The sequence below is a fragment of the Parasteatoda tepidariorum genome, chromosome 3 (genome assembly GCF_982258835.1).
Source record: "Parasteatoda tepidariorum strain Cologne lab strain chromosome 3, Ptep-v5.0, whole genome shotgun sequence".
Lineage (NCBI taxonomy): Eukaryota > Metazoa > Arthropoda > Arachnida > Araneae > Theridiidae > Parasteatoda > Parasteatoda tepidariorum.
Window position 1 is genome coordinate 83,035,796 of NC_141757.1, and position 21,281 is coordinate 83,057,076.

A 21,281-nucleotide genomic window follows, 5' to 3' on the forward strand; every position below is an offset into this window, starting at 1 on the left:
ACGAAATACTTTTTCATTCTAACAAAATCAAAAATTATTAATCAATAAAAAGGTTAGTTCAGATTTCCAAGCTAGAAATCCTTCAGATCGAAGTTGATTTTAGATGTTGCAGCAGCTTTCATTTTCTGTTTATTTTTGTTAGCTGTTATTGTTATCGGATATAAATAAAAGTGACTGAGCTTTGCTAAATTTTAAAGGAATGAGAACGCTTCTGGTGTTTCGTTTCAGCTACGTTAGAAGCCCACTTGAAACTTTTTGTTGGAACCACCGTGGGTAGGTGGTCACTCTACTTCCACCAATCCATTCTCACAACCTTCAACTGTTTTTTTTTTCAAAATCGTACACGAATGAGAACCAGATTGGTAAAAAATCGCCAATCAAGCGATTTTTTCGCATTTGAAAAAAAAAACCCGCATCTGTGGTCATTCGATTCAAATCAGGACAAATTTAGTTGGTTTATATCTTGTTTACACTAGTAGTTTTAAGCTTTCTTTGAGAAACTGGGTAATACCTTCGTTATATTGGTAAAGAATATTTCTTCGTCAATAGCGATAAATAATTCTACTTAGTTGTTCTCTTTACTACTCATACTTACTAACGTAATATTAAAAATATAACGTTTCCTTTTTTACAAATATAATACATTTTAAAATTTCCGATACTTCTTATTTATTAAATTTTATTAACTTTTTATTCAATTTTATTTAATATTAAAATACAAATTTTTTTTCAGTAGTTAGGGAAGTTTTTTTCAAAAATGTTTTGTACATTTTCCTTTTAAAAGATTTTGGAAATTATTAGTGTGTGAAATGCGGCTATAATTAATAAGGACTTGTCATTGTTTTTAATAAATTGATGTGTGCGTCATTGCCAGGTTTTCATTTGCCCGGTATTCCCTGCTTTAATAAGGTTTAGTACCCCTGCCCGATATAAATTTGTATGGTATACTCTGCACTTATGTTTAACTAAGGTTAAGGGCCACTGCCCGAAAAAAAAGTTAAGAGTCACTGCCCGGCATTTATTTTCCCAGCATACACTACAAACCCAGGGCCGTTTTATCCATTAGGCACTGTAGGCAACTGCCTAGGGGCCCCGCCACGTTCAGGGGCCCTGTGCTACAGAGAAAAAAATTGACAATGTTTTTTAAACAATAAAAATTTAATTCGAAATTTCAATGACGATTGTCTTGCTCTGTACATTACATCGACGCTATTTTAGTACATTTCTGAACGCATTCCAAATTAGATATTAATATTATGGTAGTTAGTTCATATATAACGCAGTAATATAATCGCAAGCAATTTTATCGCGATAATTTTAACGCCGACTAATCAGATGACTATACAGCAAGAGCAGCTTTTTTAACACAAAACGCTTGAAAAACCCCGCAAAATTCTACGTTGTGATTGATTATTGGTAACATGGCACAATCAACTTTCCCGAATGTAATGACAGCTTTGCAAGTATATAAAAGTCTAATGATTACAAACGCCACTGGTGAGCGAAACTTTTCCAAATTGAAATTAATTAAAAACTGTCTTCGTTCAACTATGTCTCAAAACCGTTTAAATTCATTGGCCATAATTGCAATTGAAAATGATGTATTGGAAAAGGTTAACTTTCAGGATGTCTTGAACGATTTTGTAACAAAAAAAGTTAGAAGAGTTAATATTTAAGCTTATTGTATGATTTTTTTTAAATGCATATATTAATTACTTATATTCTTTTCGTTTGATTCAATATTTTTATTGAATAATGTGATAATATACCTATGTAGTAAAAAACAGCGTAATTATGAATAAAGTGTTGTGTTAGCGAAAAAAAATTAGGAAGTTAGAAGACGGTAGGGGGGGGGGCCGAGACGAGCATTGCCTAGGGGCCGCGACATGCATAAGCCGGCCCTGTACAAACCGGTAGCAGAAACCCCCCACCATAGCAGCGGGTATTGCAAATCATCAGAGCAACAGTAGATTATTTTTCATCTCTTATTTAAAGAAAATTGTCGCAATACCTGAAAATTACTCTTCATCTCAGATTTAGAAAACATACCTAAAGGTTTACCGAGAGGAGAAAAAAAAAGTTACTTTTAATTACCTAAATAATTCAATTACTAATTGTTTCAGGTCTTTATCAAAGTTTGTTTTACATTTCTAATTTGCAGATATGTAAGTAAAAAAAAGCTCCTTTTCAAAAATTCTGAATAATGTTCTTCACTTAATTTAAAATTTTGAAAAATAAAGAATTTAAAAGATTAGGCAATTTTTTTTTTTAAAAAAAAGAGATTTTTAATTTCTTAAAACTCTAATTGCTTGTTCAGAGACTATAAAAGAATTTATTCCATTTTTTAAATTCCAGTTATTTCATTCATTTAAAAGTGTATAATTTTTATATTTTATTCAAACAACAAATTTCTAACATTTTTTTGTGTTTAATATTTATCTACCGTATATGTGTTAATTACGAGCTAGATATGTTAGATTAAGTCTAATTTTTACAATAACTGTCTTTAACTGAATTGGGGTAACAACTAAATTTGAATTTATAAAGATAGCGCCGCTGATTGATTTTGTAAATTCTGCTACAGGGCATACTATGGTAAATACGAAAACCTATTTCCAGATTGCGCAACGTCCCACGATCATAAAGACACGGTTCCCAGTAGAACACCGAAGTCAAGTATCACTGACTGAGGTCAGTAAGCGGGTGGGTGACCACTTTGATCAGCCTGCATGGGGACCGAGGATGTGCAGTATCGGTCCTCGTTAAACTGTTCTACCGTGCTAAATAATGATTGTAATAAAGAATAAACTTTCCCCTTCCATAACGTGAGGTGCTGATTTGTTTACTTTTAAGCTGAACTTTACATTTTATTAATAAAAATCACAAATTAAAGATGTTGCCTATTTTTAATATTTAATATTCACTAATTTTTTAGTAGGAAGTTTCCTTTTTAAAATAACTTTTCATAGTTTTACATGTTTTAAAAAAACTTAATGTTATCTGTTGCTGTTGTTGTCGTTGTTAATTGACGTCGCACTAGAGCTGCACAATGGGCTATTGGCGACGGTCTGGGAAACATCCCGGAGGATGATCCGAAGACATGCCATCACAATTTTGATCCTCTGCGGGGGGGATGGCACCCCCGCTTCGGTAGCCCGACGAGCTGCACGCGAAGTCGAGCACTTTACGGTAGCACAGTTTAACGAGGACCAATACCGCACACCCTCGGTCCCTACGCAGACTGATCAAAATAGTCACCTACCCGCACACTGACCGTAGCCAGTGCTGCTTGACTTCGGTGATCTGCTGGGAACCATGTCTTAACGATCAGTCCACTGCGGGACTAATGTTATCTAATTTTTTTTTTTTTAATTTTCCTATTGCAAGCTTTGGGATGAAAGCTTTTCTCGATGGGATGAAAGCTTTTGCAAGCTTTTTCTCGAATTTACAAAATTACACTGTACTTTAAATTTCAGATAAGTTAAAGCTTGAGAATTATTTCAACATGTGGGAGACACTCTCGGTTAAGTGGTTTAAAAACATAATGCAATCAATTTTATGCTTTCGTTTTATATTTAATTTATTTTCTAGATATACGCTAGCATAATTTATTTTGGAATACCGTCCTGTAAAACTAAGTGAGCATTTTTTACTGCTAGGGAATAAATTTATACCATAGTTATGGCAAAGCTTTTATCCCGATTTTAGCAATTCTGATTATATATTTTATGTTAATATAAATTGACTCTTCGGAACAGAGCAGAACTTTTATATCACAGCTGTATTGTATATAATGCGTATTATTTTTACTGTATATTGTTTATGGAACATGTATTAATTTACAAAAATGGGTTTCATATAATGGGTGTCACGTAATAAAAACTTAGTTACTTGAATATGTTTCGAATTTTTGCTTAATTTTCATCCCTCAATATTTTAAGTGTACAGGGCACCACAAAAAAACAGACCACTCTGAATAACTTTTGCTCCAATGATCGGATCTTCACGTTCTAGGACTTTAGTTCGAGTGGGTGACCTTAAATATGCTAATTAGTGCAGACGATATTTTAAGTTACGAAATCAGACACAAGAACACACTTTCTCTGAATAAACAAAGCCTTTTTTCAACGGATTTGGATTTCCGAGAAATCTGGGAAATATCGAAATATTGATGATCCCCATAGTTTAGTAAGGAGAGCTATCCAAAGTTTGGACTAATCCTGCCTTAAGCAAATATGCACCCCCTCAAATCATTAAGATTGAGTCCTAGAATGTGATGAATCGATCATTAGATCAAAACTTATTAAGAGTGATCTGTTTTTTTTCTCATTGTACACAAGTCTTTAAATGGTATAAAATGTTGGTTAGTCCTTTTAAAGGCACTTTACATAAAAACTTACATTACTTTGTTTTTCTTAAAATTGAAGCTTTAATTTTGTTTCATTTGAATAGACGAACACACTTTAAATAGATTAATCCAGTATAAATGTGTAATTTATATGGTCACATTTCTTTAGTATACACGTAATTTGTATGATTATGTTAAAAAAAATTTTTTTTTAACTATCTTCCAGTCTTGATAGACGCTAAAAATGGGCTTGTCATTTGGGAGATTCGAAGTATGGGTTATCAGTTTGGAAGTGCATGATAATTGCAATAGATTCCGAAATGATAAACAGAAACTATTTTCAAACAAATATTATAATTTATAAAACTTTTCTGTTTTAAATACATTAAAAATGTGTGTGTTTCATTTACTTTTGACAAGCAAAACATAGATGACACAATTTAAAGTTCAAGCTTAGCTGTGAATTACGTTTACAAAGCTGCAACTTCAGTAGGACGTACTGGTTTGTTAGTTGACAGAGCAACTCTTAGCAATGCCAAAGATCTTGGCGACCATATTTTATGCCTTCTTGAGGATGATCGGAAGATATGCCATAAAAAAAATTTATTCTCTGCAAAGGAATGGTCCCTTCCCTTTCATAGCCCGATGGCCTACGCTGATCAACACCTCCTAGAAAGAACAGACCTCAGCACGGGTTACCATAAATATCCCTTAGTAGTCCAAACGTAATGACATATTTTGTATTTTCAACCACTGCGCAGCTTGGTACCCCGACCGTAATGACATCTTTCTTATTTTTCGTCTACTGCGCAGTTAACTTCGTCACATCGGACTACTAAATTGATTCGTGCTGAGGCCTTTCTACTTCTAGGAGGTGTTGCGCTGATACCCTCAGTCCATTCGCAGGCTGATCAACGTAGTCACTAACCTGCTCACTGACTGCTGCCAGTAAAGTTTGACTACTGTGCTCTCTTGGGAACCGTGTCTTTACCATCACTCCACTGTGATTATTAGTTTATCATTAATGATTCGAGTTATTAACAATTTGTGACTCAATGATTTGGGAACTACTACACTAATAAAGTTGTTGATACTAATAAGAACAAATGTATAATGCAAACTCATTCGAAAATTCCGAATTCACAAATTCAAGTGTTGATTTTTAAATATTATCCAATGCTTATGCTTTACGAGTATTTTAAATAAAGAATATTCAAATAATGTTGATATTATATCTATAATATCTATTATATCTATAATATCTTAAAACTAAATTTGCTTTGCAACCTGTATAAGAAAATTAGGAGCTAACTATTCGTAATACGGTTTTCAATATTTTTCTATTTATAGGGGCAAAAAAGCAGAAAAATGAAGCCCTAACGTTACCAAAAAGAAATTAAAAGAATAATGCATTTGTAATACATTCGAAAATGTCGACATCTGGTTATGAAATATCCAGAACCTTTGGCGACGGGGGGCGATTTCACTTTCTTTTTTCTTAAGGTCAGTTTTGTAAAACATTTTTCTATATTTTTTAATACAATGACATTTTCAGTACGCAGTTTGAATATAACTTGCAGATAAAGTCGATCTTTATTTACTATAAAAAACATACGTCGTGTCTTAAATATTCATTTCTGAATATTTTTATTTGCAAAAGAAATTCAATTTTTCCTTAAATATGCGTGTAGGGTGATACGTAAGAGTTTACCTAGTCATATAAACTTCCTTTTGAAGTTCAAAATTTATTCTTGTCTTTAGGTGTCTTTAACATTTCATCTATCCCTCTTTGAAATGTTTAACTTGGAGAGCCCTGTAGTCCAGGGAGCGATTTGTCTTGACCGATACTGCCCTGTCGAAACAACTAGAACCTGGACACAAATTTTTTTGATCAAAATTGAACATCTATATGAATTTTTGAATTTCCTATCACTTTTTCATTTCATATAGCTGATCATTTGATCTGATTCCAAATTTAGGCGTTTATAAAATGCTATGCCGAATACTATCATTTTTGTCAAAGGAGATTCTGATCTATAGTTTATCCCCGTGAATATCTGCCAAACGATAATTTTCCCCATGGATTTAACTGCATAATATTTTGTCAATGTGAAATTCGATCCCCGATAGATAATTAATTCGCTTGAGATTCGTTCCCATAATATTTTGAGAGAGTGAGATTGGTTTCAGTGATAATTTAGTGTGGGATTCTGTTCTGCGATATTTTGTCTGTTTAAGATTCTATCTAGCAATTCTTGGACCAGTTATCCCGCGACTTTTTTGGTTTTTGTAGTGTTTTTAGTTTTAAAGAAAATAAGCTTTGATTTCAATTGATTTCTCATTAAAACTAAAATTAATTTATATAATACTCTAATTAAACCACTATTACTTTATGACAGCGAATGCTGGCCTGTAATTAAGAGGGAGGAAAATAAACTACTAATATTTAAAAGAAAAATTCTCTAAGCCAGTGTTTCCCAAAGTGTGGTACGCGTACCCCCAGGGGTACGGGAACAGTTTAGCGGGGGTACGTGTTCTTATGCAAAATACCCTGCAACAAACGAAAATTTCAAAATTTTTTATTTAAAAATAAAACTAGTCATGAAAATGTATGATTATGTATTTTTCTATTGGCTATTTTTTTTGCAGAGTTAACAGTTAATAAATAGTGATATCAACAGCCAGTTGTGATTTTTAACTTTATTGCAATTTTTTATAGTAAAAAATACGTTCATTTTTTTATTGGTGGTACGCAGCGTTACGAAAAATTTAGAAAGGGTACACAAAAGTCTGAAGTTTGGGAAACACTGCTCTAAGCCATCTTCGGAGGTGTTAAAGAAAACGGTGTTTGGAGGATTCAGTACAGTTAAGAATTATACAGCAAGCTTAAACAACCAAATATAATTTCAGTTATTAAATCCTATAGAATAAGAAGGTTGGGTCAAACCTATAGAAGTGATGATAGACCCAGTTAAGAAGCTGACTTTTGGAAAGTTTACTGGGAACCGAAAAAGGAGAATACCAAACACCAGATGTATTGATTCTGTGGAAAAAGATCTTAAAACCATGGGAATCAATAAATGGAGAAACCTTGTGTCTGATTGAGCCAAATGGAGACGACTAGTTGGGACAGCTCTAGCCCGTACTAAGCTGTCATGCTGATGGTAAAAACCTTTTTTAATGACTAAGTATTGTTATGAGAAACACCTGTTTTGTAAATGAAATATGTACTTAAAAGAACTCGTAAAAAACAAAAATGGCAGGAAAGATCAATTATAGCTAAAGTGTAATCTATCCTCTCGGCTTGAAGTTTAGAAAGAAAGCAAATTTGTAGAGGAATTCCATATAATAATGAAATATTATTTAGAGAATTGTAGTATCGATAATATCAGGTTTTACCACAAGCTTATTTAATTACATTTCAAGCTAAAGTGTATAAATGGAAAATGGGGTTGAGGTTAATATTTTTTTCTCAAACTGAAAAATTATTTTGCAAATAAACACCTTAGAAGGATAGGTTCAATGTGGCGTACGTTGGTTATTATTTTTCGATTCAGTTCAACAAAATTGCATATAAAATTAGTTTTTGGTAAGTGTTTTAAAAGGCAAACAACTTTAAGTTACAAGTGTGCTTTTTTTGCCTTTGCATTGAATAGGGAATCTGGGGGGGGGGGGTTAAAAATTAGATAAATCTTGATTATAAAAGGATCTAAAGTTATAAACTTTTATTTACTTAAATTTTCTGATTTTTTTTATTTTTTGTAGCCTCTATAATTTTCTTCCCGGTTACCTTAGAACATTTCGGCAAACATTCTTCTTCTAAAAACATTCATTTTTATTGATACATTAATTATCTTTTCTTCTAAAAATTTATTAAATGTTTATACGCGGAGATAATGAATTAAGACGATAATATTACGAATTATGAAGTAAGATTTAATAATATATTCATTAAAGTTCTGGCACTAAGTTCATTCTCATTAGAAAGAAATGGAACGTCGTACCAGTGTGTTCCGGCCCAATTACAATCCTGGGAAACACCTTAATATTTTTTATTATAATTGTAATTTTTATAACTTCGTAATTTAGTTCTAGGTAGGACTAATATTTTAAAATGTGTTCCCCAAATCGTGAAAATTTCATCTTAATAGATGAAAATCTAAACTCGATTAAAAGCTATTGAGGGACAGGAACAAATTTTTTTTTAAAAGCTTCTTACTTAATTTGTTTTTATATCATACTACTTTTAAGCTTAAACTTATAGTACGTCGGGATTCAATTTCTTTTTTGACACTATATGTCACTGTTTTTTTTCTCTTGGTCAGAAAACAGTTCTGTTATTGGATTATACGGAATTTAGGATATAATAGTTCAAAAGCCGTAGTCGGCTTTACAGCACCTGACGTATAAGAGATTACGTTTGTTTTAAGATTAGGCAAACAAAGGGGTTTAAAAAATTATTCTTCACCCCTGCGTGATAATGTATATTTCTTATTATACGAATTTTAGTTAAAAATATTCTTAAATGGGATACAGCAAAGAATTATTTTTCCAAAAAAAAATTTCTTTAAGAAATTTATTATTATTTTTAAAATTATTAGTTTTAATTATTATTTAGAAAATATCATAGGACAGTATTCCCTTTTCTAATAATACTAACCAAATAGGTTTTATGTAAGAAACGTAGTAAACATAAAGCAATTTAACTATTTCATCTGCTTGTTAGGATTACTTTGAGTATAAGTACAATGTCTTACTTCCCCAGAAAAAAAAAAAACATATCAACAACAGTACCAAAAGACATTCACAAATGTTGCTTCATTATACTTTTTATTCTGAATAAACTGTCCCAATAATTTTTGATTAGACTTTATTTTATAAAAATATTTAATAAAATTCAAATGAGAATGATTTCTTCATGACGACTATAGATTCACTAACAATGACAGATTATCGCATAATGATTCTGACCAGTCCACTTTTGCTATTATTGTTTAGCTTTTTGTGGAATCATTTGATTGTCATTGCTCAGATAATTAATCCTTATTATTTATAAAATTGTTATTATTTTTTTGAATAATGAATAATATTAAATATAAGTAAAACAAATCCAGTTTTAAAGTACTCTATCTTTAGAAGAACATGTTCATGGTCAGAATAGCTTCCGATTTACTAACTTGGTGGGCGCAAAACATTTTTGGATTGTCCTACATCAGAATACGGAAAAAATAATGTATATCAACGTAAAATAAGATAATATTTTCTGAAATGAATATTGACTTAGAACAAAATTTCTTATCACGATAAAAAAAATTTAAAGCGAGAGTTTTGAAAAATGTTTTAAAAAAGAACAAGAAAAAGAGAGAGACTAACATTTTAGTGCAAAAGATAAATCTGAAATTTAAAAATGTTTCAATATATTCGTATTTATATATATTTCCATAAAAAAGACAGATATGGCCATTTAAAAATACTCCCGTGGCCTAAAGTTCATATTCAAGGGATAAAAAAATACCATTATGTATAAAACTGAGTTAAAAGCTTACTAATTAGAGAAACAAACATTGCAAATTATTTATATAGTTCAATTCAAATTCAGATAAAGCAGATAGTTTTGTTTTTATTTAGACAGTTAGCTTTAATTCAGAATTACTTTTCAATTTCCAGTTTTAATAAAATACAAGAATTAATCAGCTTTAAGTGTCAGTCAAAATGTCTCAATCCATTGCTCTGAATTCAAAATTCAAATCGAATGACAGGAAAAGGATGATAATCACCATATTGCAATTTTTGCTGCGCGAATCAAATATTTCAGGTAATTTGAGAAGATACTATCTGACGAAATCAATTGACAGTTTGCAGCAGGTTTACGCCTTGAAGCTAAATGATTATTCTTGCTTGCAAAATGTAAAGCCTTTGGAAGAAATTTATAAAACAGTTATGCATCCGATTCCCATCCAGCATCGTCTGTTTGCTGAAACCTGCAATAAAACGGGAAATTCCTTGATGGAAAATAAAAGATATAAAGAGGCTGAAGAAGAATATACCAAAGCCTTACAGTTTTATCCTTCGAATCCAGTTTATTTTTGCAACCGAGCAGCTTCTAGCATAAAGCAAGGAGAAACCATGAATGCAGTGTTAGACTGTCAAAAAGCTTTGGCTTTGGACAACACGTACATGAAGGCGTATGCCCGTCTTGGACAAGCTTATTTTTTCCGAGATCGTGTAGACAAAGCAATAAGATGCTTTCGAAAAGCTCTAAAATCAGAACCTGGCCATGACCAATATCAAAAAGCATTAATGGCACTTATCCGCTACAGGAAAGGTGGCAAAGCGGGGATTTTAAATCCTCTTTTTAGATTCAGAAAAAGCCACACCCAGTTCGGTTATCTTAATTTTCAGTGCAATCGTTGCAAAGGTACTCACAGGGCAGTCTGCACAGAAGATGCTTTCAAAGAATTATGGATCTCAGAGCCACTTGATTAAATCAAATTTTTGATAACGCTGATGTATCTTTATTTTATTCTTTAATATATTTTAACTCCTTTAAAAAAATATTTCTCAGTAAAATCCTAGTATACGTTACTCTCCTGGCATGATTTTGAAGAATGTAGCCAACGCTGAAATGACGCGTTGACGCTTGCGGCAAAGAATTGGCGTAAGCAAAAAAATAGAAAATCGTAACTTGAAAATGGCAAATACATAAACGTGAAATGATAAAAGCATTGAAATAAAATTTTATCGCCCTCCCAAACATTACCAATGTCGTACAATCCACCGTGCAATGTATACTAGAATTGAGATAGAGAGAAATTTAATCGTCTTGTTATCTTATACAAATTTAACTTCGTACCTTCAAACTATGAATTTTTTACCTTCAAATTGAACAGGTCATCTGAATAATGGTAACTATCTAAAAGTATTAGGTTTGAATTTGTATTACATTGTCAGGTTAAGTCAGTTATACGTATTCCCACTTTTCAGTTAGTCGGGCGCAATTGAAAAGTCGCCAAAAAATTTAGAGCTTCACCATTTTTTTCCCTCTTCATTATTTTTTAAATACATTCAATTTAAATAATTAAAAAAAATAAGAACAAAAGTTGAATTTCGTTGTACCCGGTCAACCGAAAAATACCTTCGTTTCCTTACTCGATAACTTCCCTTAACTTTAACAGAGATACTATTCAAATGTAAATCAACTAAGATTGTTTGCATCAAACTTAATCTTGGCTAATGATTTGCTCAATGATGCTATATTTCAATGTTAACATTGCTGCAACTAAAACATTAACACGATCCGAAGATCCTCTGTGGGGTGTCCACTTCTTTTTATTCTCCTTTATATTTTGTTTTACTACCAAGAATAGTTTATTATAATGTTTAATTTCTTTACTTCGAATCAGTAATTCCATTCAAGTTTGGCACAGTCAAGCCACTTCCGGACTAAAATAAAATTAAGTTCTACCTTTAGTCAAAAGTATTACAATTTATCTTAAATCAAATGGAAATATAACATTTAACTGTCTTAAGAGTTGCCTTCAAACAGAAAACATTTTTGAATATTTTTTGTTTAATTTTATTCATTGACTGTTATTTAATTTTCCATTTTATGGCTGTATGCATTTTAAAATTTTTCCTCAATGTTCTAGTTTTAAATATACTCACAACTTGAAAGTTTGGTAGCTAGGTTCAATGGAGAGCATGTCGTTGAATAAAATTAAACAAAAATGCCGAGAAGTATTAATTTCTAACTCAAATAAGACTGATGTTCATATAATTCTCTTCAGGTTAAGATGGAAAAAATAGAAGCCATTTTCAATCTAAGGAGGAGTTTGTTGATATTTATTAGGACATATCACATACTAGCTCACACTCAATATCATTCATTGAAGAATTCCTTCAATTAATTTTTTTTTTAAATCAGTAAAAGTATCACACATTTAGAATATTTTTAAATGAAAAATAACATCCACAAATATTTTTCAAGAAAGGATATCGTAAAGAATGGTGAATTCTCAATTTCAATTTTCAAGTTTACGAAACGGAGATTACGAAGGAAAAAAAAACAAGAGAAGACAACAAAAAAAAATTAGTTCAAATTTGCGAAACTATTATATTTAAACTGAAGAAAAGATAAAACTGTATTTTGTTTGGTAAAAAAAGTTTAGGGGGGGGGAATGTTTCGAACATTAAAATTTTTTTAAAGTTTTTGTTCTACAATATAATGAATAAATGAGGTATTTTTCGCGATAAAAAAACTTGGAAAATTGTTAGTCCCTACACTTTTGATCAATAACAGTTCTAAGAAAAAATTCACTTTTCAGTCTGTAATAAGTGAGCTTTTATTTAAATAAATTGTTATTGTACTAATGTTTTGCAATCATTAATTCATTAAAATCATTCTACTTCCCAATAAACATCTTATTAAAACTGAACAATTTTGCTGCGAATTTTGTTACTCTTTTTCTTCAACCATTTTTCCGACCCTTCTCCCGTTCAACAGGTGTATTTTATGTCTCTTAGCACCCATATTCCAACTGACTGATTTAGTTTTTTATTTTATTTACTTTTGTACCATTCATTGGCAATGTTTTTCATCACTATTTTTGTATTTTGTCGTACAGTGATGTACAGTCTTACTGAAGATGATGCTCCAATCGAAACTTGTATGATTCGTTATTTGTTTACTTGAGAAATTTAAACTTTATTGTACTCATCGGAGGAATTTTTATTCTTCGTAATATATATTACAATCATTGAAAATATTTCTTTTTAAAATATGTCATTTACAGATTAGAACAGTTAGAAACACGGTTTAAGCTCTAGTATATTCACCATCTGTCCTAAAAAATAAATAAACCTTTAGAGGAATTATTGCTGCCCTCTGACGTCATAGCTGAACGTGACTATTTCTTGTTATGCAGTCTTACTTCTTTGAAGCATTACTCCATTGAATTCGGCGTGATGGGTCAATAGGGAATTTAAACATCTTTAATTTCAAATAAAAAAATTAGAGCTTCGATGCATAGTGCACCCAAAAGCAGAACAACTGCCACAACTTGCAAACAAACTTTTCCCCATTGAAAACAAAAAACTATATTAAAAATGAGTCGAAAAATGAGGTGAAAAAAATTTAAAAATCAATACAAATGAATCTTTTAAAGTAAGGCTACTATACTAATTCAGGGGCTCTATTTTAAAGGGAATTTAAACAACGTTAGGAAACCCACCATTGAGATCGCGAAATGCAATTGAGAATTAAGTCAATAGTTCCCTTCGTGCCATGCTTTGATTAACCATGAGGTTAATAACATTTAAAAAATACTTCGAAATGAGCGACAAGCTTGCTTCTTAAAGCAGCAAATACTATAACCACAAATCCAATTCAATATTTTGAAGAATATTTTTACATCTCAAGTTTTGATTAAAACAGTTTCAAAATTATTTCTCAATATGACATTTTAAAAGAGCCAAAATACACCATTCATACGAGTCAATTAAGATGGCTCAGTGTAAGATGTGTAGGTCAAAACTAAAATCGGATGATGTGAAAATGTTGGTCATCGCCATCTCAAACTTTCTTCTGGACGAATCAAGCACTTCAGCTAAATCGAGAAAACAATGTCTAAACAAAGCAGTCGATTGCTTGGAAGATGTTTATTCCCTGCAGTTAAAAGATTATTTTCGTTTCAGAAACCTTCAGCCTTTGATAGAAACATACAAAACAGCCATGGATCCAATTCCCATAAAACATCGCCTACTTGCTGAAAGCTATAAGAAAGCAGGAAATTCTTTAATGAAAGATAAAAGCTACAAAGAAGCTGGAGAAGAATACACAAAAGCTTTATATTTTTATCCTTCAAACCCAGTTTACTTTTGCAATAGAGCAGCCTCTAACATAGAACAAGGAGAAACCACGAATGCAATGTCCGATTGCGAGAGAGCTTTGACTATGGATAAAACATACGCAAAAGCATATGCCCGTCTTGGACAAGCTTATTATCTACGTAAGCGCGCAGATAAAGCAGTCCGGTGTTTTAGAAAAGCTTTGGATTCAGAACCTGGCCATGATCGATATCAAAAAGCGTTAATGGCACTCATTCGCTACAAAAAAGCTGGCAAAGCCAGAATTTTGAATCAAATTCTCAGATTCGGGCGTAACATAGTACAATTGACTTCTCTTCCTTTTCAGCTTGATCATTGCGAAGGTTTACAGAGTGTTTCGGAAGATGATTTCGGAATTTTAACTGTTTCAGATGAACTAGATTAAATGTAATCTGCAATTCTGTTATTGTTTTATTCAGACTGATTGTTATTTATTTAGTTTTAGTAATTTTAATGTGATTGATTATTCTGTTATCGAAAAAAATGGGATTAATATTACGGCGAGTGTGAGCGATCTTGATACTTATCCGCTTCTTGAGACCGCAAAAAAATCCCCCAAATAGTGTGGTGCTTAATTAGTTGAGGAAAGAAGTACCAATAATATTACGGAAATAAGTAATAGAGGCTTTAGTAATAGGTTAGTTTGTTAGCAAGTGGTGCTTTTGGGTTCTCTATGCATCGACGCACTAATTTTTTTTATCTGAAATTAAAGATGTTTAAATTCCCTATTGCTATTGACCCATCACTCCGAATTCAATAGAGTAATGCATCAAAGAGGTAAGATTGCTTAACAAGAAATAGGGTGTCTTGGGATATTCATCCACTTTTAGATGCACCTGGATAATTTTTTTTTAAATTTTTTTTCGCACATGCGCTGTATAAAGCAACTACTTCAATTACTCTTATCTGACGCAGTTTCTATTATTATTTTTTTAATTTTAAAGCAATAATTTCATTATCAGTTTAAAATTGATTCAAACGCCTTGTTTAATTTTTTTTAAATATTTAAGCTATAGCAAAAGTGGCACTAGATCTAGTATATATTTCGGATATTTACCAAAGGTCTAGTCATACTAGGTCTGGTTAAGTGCCATTGCCCGGCATACATTTGCCCTGTATTCCCTACACTGATGTAACTATATATTACAATAACTATATATTGTATGGCTCTGAATTAAAAATATAATTAAAAATTCAAAAATTGGGCTTCTTCGAGTTCGTTTACAATTTCTCTCATTTAGTGAGTGTTGTATTTTTAGAGTCCTCGGTATAGCCCCAAACCGGTATACAGACACAGACATACACACCAAATTCTTTACTTTATGTTAAAATTACATTTAAAATGTTTCCTTTTGTTAAAAAAGAAATAACGTTTCAATTTTTTTTTTCAGTTGCAAAAATAATCTATTTTTACTTTCTAAAATAAAGTTAGTAAAATATTCAATAATAATATTTTCTCAAAGGAACATTTAATTTGGTCAAAAAATAGAAGATTACCTTATAGTTTTTCTATATATTTACACTTTTCATTACATTTTTTTTTTTTTTGCTCGCTTGGAGAATAAAGTATACAAATACTAGTTAATGATTTTTCTCGGAGAAAATCCCAGACCTGTCGGACATGGATTTTTACCGTTATTTACCCATGTCTGAGTCAAGATGAAAATACAAGACGAAAATTTAATTTGTATGCAAATTCGAACACAAAGAAGATCAAATAAGATTAGCGGAATGACTACTCTCACCTTTGGCCGTTCGTAAACCGCTTTTCATCCTCCGACATAAATAAGGCTTAGCATTCCGTCAAAATCACTTTTTCAACCAATCGATGCAAAAAAGTTTTAGGCTATTTATGGAATTCAATTGAAAAATCTTTGATGCAGAATTTATGGAAACCATTACTTTTATTTATACTTATTGAAATTTGAGAGCTTAGAATATTAAAATATTTTTTTTTTATCAATATAAGTTTCAACAAAAAATTGGGAGACATGCGTGTTTTCTATGTGATTTTTTTTCGAAAAGTCTGTAAATAATTTATTTTATTTTTGTACTTTCAGATTTTCTTCACTTACCAAAGAATAAGTGACAGGAAAAATTGTTGAAAGCTTTTATTCTTCGGTATAAATTTTCGAAATAAACTTGTTCTTTACCCAAAAACTTGTAAATTTAAATTTGATTGAATTGGTTGATTGATTTCTTGATTTAAATTTGAAATTGTGTCTTAAATTTAAATTTGTCTAGGTTTAAAGAAAACGAATATTTATGACTTTTATCCTGACTATGTTCATTCTTTTTGTTCCAAAAATTAATTTTAATTAAAGAACTTTTATATTGTATTTTTTCTTTAGTGTTAATATAGATAATTTTCGCAAATTATGAAATACTAGTGGTTCAGGGGATTGAGCGCTTCTGCTAACGGTTCATACCGTTCACAATGTTAACGTAAAATATCCTTAGTTGTATACAGGTCATGAGTTAGAATCCCCCTGCCGTCGGTCTAGCCGAGTGTGATTTTCGTGGTTTTCTCCATGCAACGCAAATGCGGGTTAGTTCCATCAAAAAGTTCTCCATAAAGGCTGGCTTGCCCTAATGCTTGATCCAGAAGCTCCCCTGTCTTCTGGGTTGGATTTAAAATTACAAGGCTACAGAGTTGAATTGTTAGTCAAGCACTCAAAATTGGATCGGCTGTTCAAAGCCGATTATAAAATAAGCAGAAAAAACATCTCATTTCTGACTTTATTCAAACGAAAAAACTATCATAGTCATCATACCAAGTGGATATTTTTTTCCCCTTTACATACGGCTTAAACATTTGAAAAAGCATCGTGGCTTGACATTAGATCCTAATATATATTATTATAAATTATATTGCATTAATATATTATGGTAGAGAAAACTATTTTAAGCGAACGCAAAAAAGGAATCATTTATACTAACACTTTTTTTTCTTTTGCAGAAAAAAGAAAAACAACGTCGCTTTAAGAAGGGCGCGATGATACGCACAACATCAAAAGAATTTGAATTTTTGAAGTTCAGCAAAATTTTACAAGTAATTTCAGCACCGCAATACCAATAAGGTTTGGACAAATATGTTTTCTAAAGAGGTCATTTTGTAAAATGTCTGACAATATATGATCATCTTATCATAATATGTGATCATCGTATCATGATATTCGATCATCTTATCATAATATATGATCATCTTATCATATATTATTTTTATGCTTCCTTGAATTATATTTTTTTCAAATTAAGTATATCTTGCGCACCAATTTGTATATTTAGCTTTTTCTTCTCTATTGTCTCATGCTTTCAATTAGCAATAGTGTTTCAATTAGCAATAGTCTACCATTTTTTTCGTTTTTACTAAGGTAAATATTTCGACTTTAAATTCGTAAACGTAAACAACATCTTATAACCTTTTTTTGCTGAAACGGTTTAAAAAAAAAGACAATTAAAAGCTATTTTTTCCCATCTCACTTTTCAGTGAATATATTGGTTTAAGTATTAAGATTCAGATTTCTACTTTAATAATCTGTGTTTTCCTTGATAACTTAAATTAAAAAAATATAGTTTACGGAAATCTTAAAGGTATAAACATTTTTAGAAATTACACACACACATATATATATATATATATATATATATATATATATATATATATATATATATATATATATATATATATATATATATATATATATATATATATATATATATATATATATATATATATGAAAGGGTAGCAGTCATGGTGAGTGATGTTAGGCCACGCAGATAGCAGTTGGAAGGCAAAACATATTTTATTAACTTCACATAGTATATTTAAGACATTTTCTAGCAAAGGCGGAGCTCAAAATCGCCCTCAAAAACTGTGTGCTTAAGTTTTTATCTTAGGGAAAGTAGCAAAGGAATTTCCCTCTATTTTGTTATATTTGAGGGGGAAAGGGAAGTGATAAGGATTACTATTGGTTTATGAAAGAAATCTAGCGTTTCCCACACAGAGCATAGGGAGATATGTCCTGCTCTTAATTAAATGCATAGTTGAGCCAAAAATAGATTTAAGAACAGGATGTGGCTTTTAAAAGTGTGAGAAAGAATTTGGAATAGAATAATTAATTAGGAATAAAGTAGGAGTTGTTTCATAGCAAAGAAACTAACATAAAAAGATTAATAAAAGCTTTTTATGTTACATCCCCCCTCGCCGAAAAATTTTGACTAATATCTAGAAATTTTTAAAATTATCCCTTTGCAAAACTTTCCTTATGATGACACAATTAAAAAATTTAATACTAATATTTGTAATATCAACAAGATATAAAGTAACATGAATTATAATGAAAAAAAAACACATTTGCACACTATGTAAAAAAAAAATTTCATACAGTGTTAGAGGAAGAAAAAAAAATTGAAGTAGCGCTACTATCGAAATGAAGTGTTAGATCTCCATTTTCAAAAATTTTTTGTGATTAAGTTTTTTCAGTCCTTCTTTATAATCACAGTAAATAAAGTTATTCCTCATACTAACACAATTAAAATAAACTTTTCACTTAAGACAAGAAAATCTATAAAAATTTCCTAAAAGATGTAAATATTCATATTCAATAACAAGAAAGATACAAAAATATGAAAATGCAAGTGATATGAGATATAAAAATACAAATTGACACTTTTTATCAAAAAAAATTTTCAATATAAAATGTACAAAAAATTTTTGACACAATGGTCTTTAATCTGAAGTTTAAGACTTCAGTATTTTTATTTCAATGAGATAATAAAAAGTTTGACACTGGTAAACTTGATGGTTATTTTAACCTTTGAGGTTCAATTTTTATTGTCTCTATATTCATATACTATTTATTTTTAGCAAAAATATCTGAAAAATTTCTTAAAATTCCTGAAGCTGGAAATTTTTTTCATTATCTTGAATTTGCATAATTCCGTCAACATGATTTTGACAATGCGGCCCCACATTATCACAATCAGTCTCAAAAACACTTGATAATTCAAGATTTTTTTCAGTTTTGCTATTTAAGTCTTTATTTTCAGTCTATCTTTTGTTTTATTTTTCTTTAAACTTACTTTGTTAACATTTTTCTTTTTACTATTCTTCTTTTTTTTATGCCCAAATTTTTATTTTCTTCCTTTCTTTTTGTTTTTCTTAGATTTGAAAAAAAAAAATTTTTTTTTCTATCTACTTTCTTTTTTGATTTTTTTTTTATTGCAAACATTAACCAGGATTTCAGGAAAAAAATGTGTGAGAACAAATTGCTTTTACAATTAGAACAGGTGATCAGTCTTCTCAGAATTTACATTACAACCCGTTTAACACAATTCATTATTAATTGAAATCCAAAACAAAGCTTTCAAAGTCAATATGTTATTAGGTAAATCAGTTTTTTAAAATTTGACTGACCTAGCTATTTTCCTTATTTTTAATTTGAAGTGCAAGTTAGGTTAATTTGCAAATTACTTTTTGTTTGTTTTCATTTATCTTTTTTTTTCTTTTTGGACACATAACTTTTCGAAAATATTTGTTGGGTTTATTTTTAAAGTACCACCTGTGTTAGTATTTAACATGATAGTTTTCTTAGTCACCATCGGGTAGTTGTTACTTTTATTATTTTTATTTTGAATGTATTTTGAGTGTATCCGGATACTATTCATTGTCAATTTTGTGGTTGGTCACTTTCTTGCTTAGGCTGGATTTGATTCTCAGCCATAAAAGAATTAGGTTTGTTTATACAATTTTGGCCCCAATGATAAGCATTGGTTATACCAAGCTTATCACAGTATTTACATGGCTTAGGAGGCAACTCCTGGGAAGCCTGGGCGAAATGACTAGTTTGTTGTTTATTTCTTTGAAACTTTTCATTTTGAATTCTAGGTCTAAATTGGGATTGTTGGTTATAACTTTGACTAGGCCGGGAAAAATTTTGATTTTGTCGAGGATTATAATTTGGATTACCTGAGTTGTTAAAGAATGGTCGCCTTGGTGCCCAGCCTTGATATTGTGGTCTATACCCATTAAATTTGGATTCTGGTAATTTTTGTTTAGTTTCAGTTTGGGGTAAGACCGTAGGTACATCATGAATTATTTTCGAAACAATAGTGAGCCATTCAATTGGGGTTTTAGGTTCTTTTAAAACCAAAAGTGTTTTGATTTGGTGGGGCAAACCAATAGATAGACCCTCAATTATATGATCATTACTTAAATTTATTTTTCGACCCAACTCTACCTTTTCGGTAAAATATGAATTTAGGTCTTTAGCTTGGCCAGAAAATTTTAAATTTTGAAAATCATTAAAGCCAAAGGGAGGTGAAAAATAATGCTCTCTAAAAATTTCAACTATTTCTTGATATGAATTACAATTAAGACAGTTATTAATATACAATTTCAAAGCTGAACCTTTAATGAATTTTTGAAAATTTCTAACTTTCCATTCGTCATTACATTTAGCATCTAGACTGAGTTTGTTTTTCGAAATGTTTGAGCCAGGATGTGAATTGAACACCAATGTCAGGCTCAAAGACTAGTATGTCTGGTTTATCCTGTACACTTTGATCCAAATTATCACTCAATTCTTTTTCAGAATTATCTGTATTGCATTTAGCGTTTTCATCCATATTAAAATTGTAGTTTTTGCCATTCCGTAAGGGCATTCAAATAACCAAAATAAATTTCATTAACTAAATATAACATTTAAAAGAAAAAAAAGTTAAATTTATGAATAGCACATATTTTACTTTTTTAAACACCATAATAAAATAAAAATTTAAATTTTACTTCTACAATCAATATAATATACACTGTGATATATAATGCAATATAAAAAGTGATTCCTTAAATAATAATTAAAACTATAATCATACTGAATCATAAGTGGAAAAAAAAATATGTGATAGCACTAAATTTTAATATCATTATTTAATTTAAACAAATAATATTATAAACCATTGAATAATAGCATCAATAAATGGAACTATTATCAAAATATAAATATTAATAGATAAATATAATATTACCGGAATAAATATTTGGAAC

General features: G+C 30.5%; 2 protein-coding genes across 2 annotated transcripts; both read left to right on the forward strand.

Annotated features, from left to right (window-relative positions):
- The first annotated feature begins 10,060 nt into the window (after positions 1 to 10,060).
- LOC107449766 (uncharacterized) lies at positions 10,061 to 10,834 on the forward strand. Its single transcript, XM_016065411.4, has one exon. The coding sequence runs from the start codon at positions 10,061 to 10,063 to the stop codon at positions 10,832 to 10,834; it is 774 nt and encodes a 257-aa protein (XP_015920897.4).
- Positions 10,835 to 13,850: 3,016 nt separating this feature from the next.
- Positions 13,851 to 14,618, forward strand: LOC147813926 (uncharacterized). The gene has a single exon (XM_087160158.1). It carries the CDS (start codon positions 13,851 to 13,853, stop codon positions 14,616 to 14,618), a length of 768 nt encoding a protein of 255 aa, XP_087016284.1.
- The last annotated feature ends 6,663 nt before the right edge of the window (positions 14,619 to 21,281 follow it).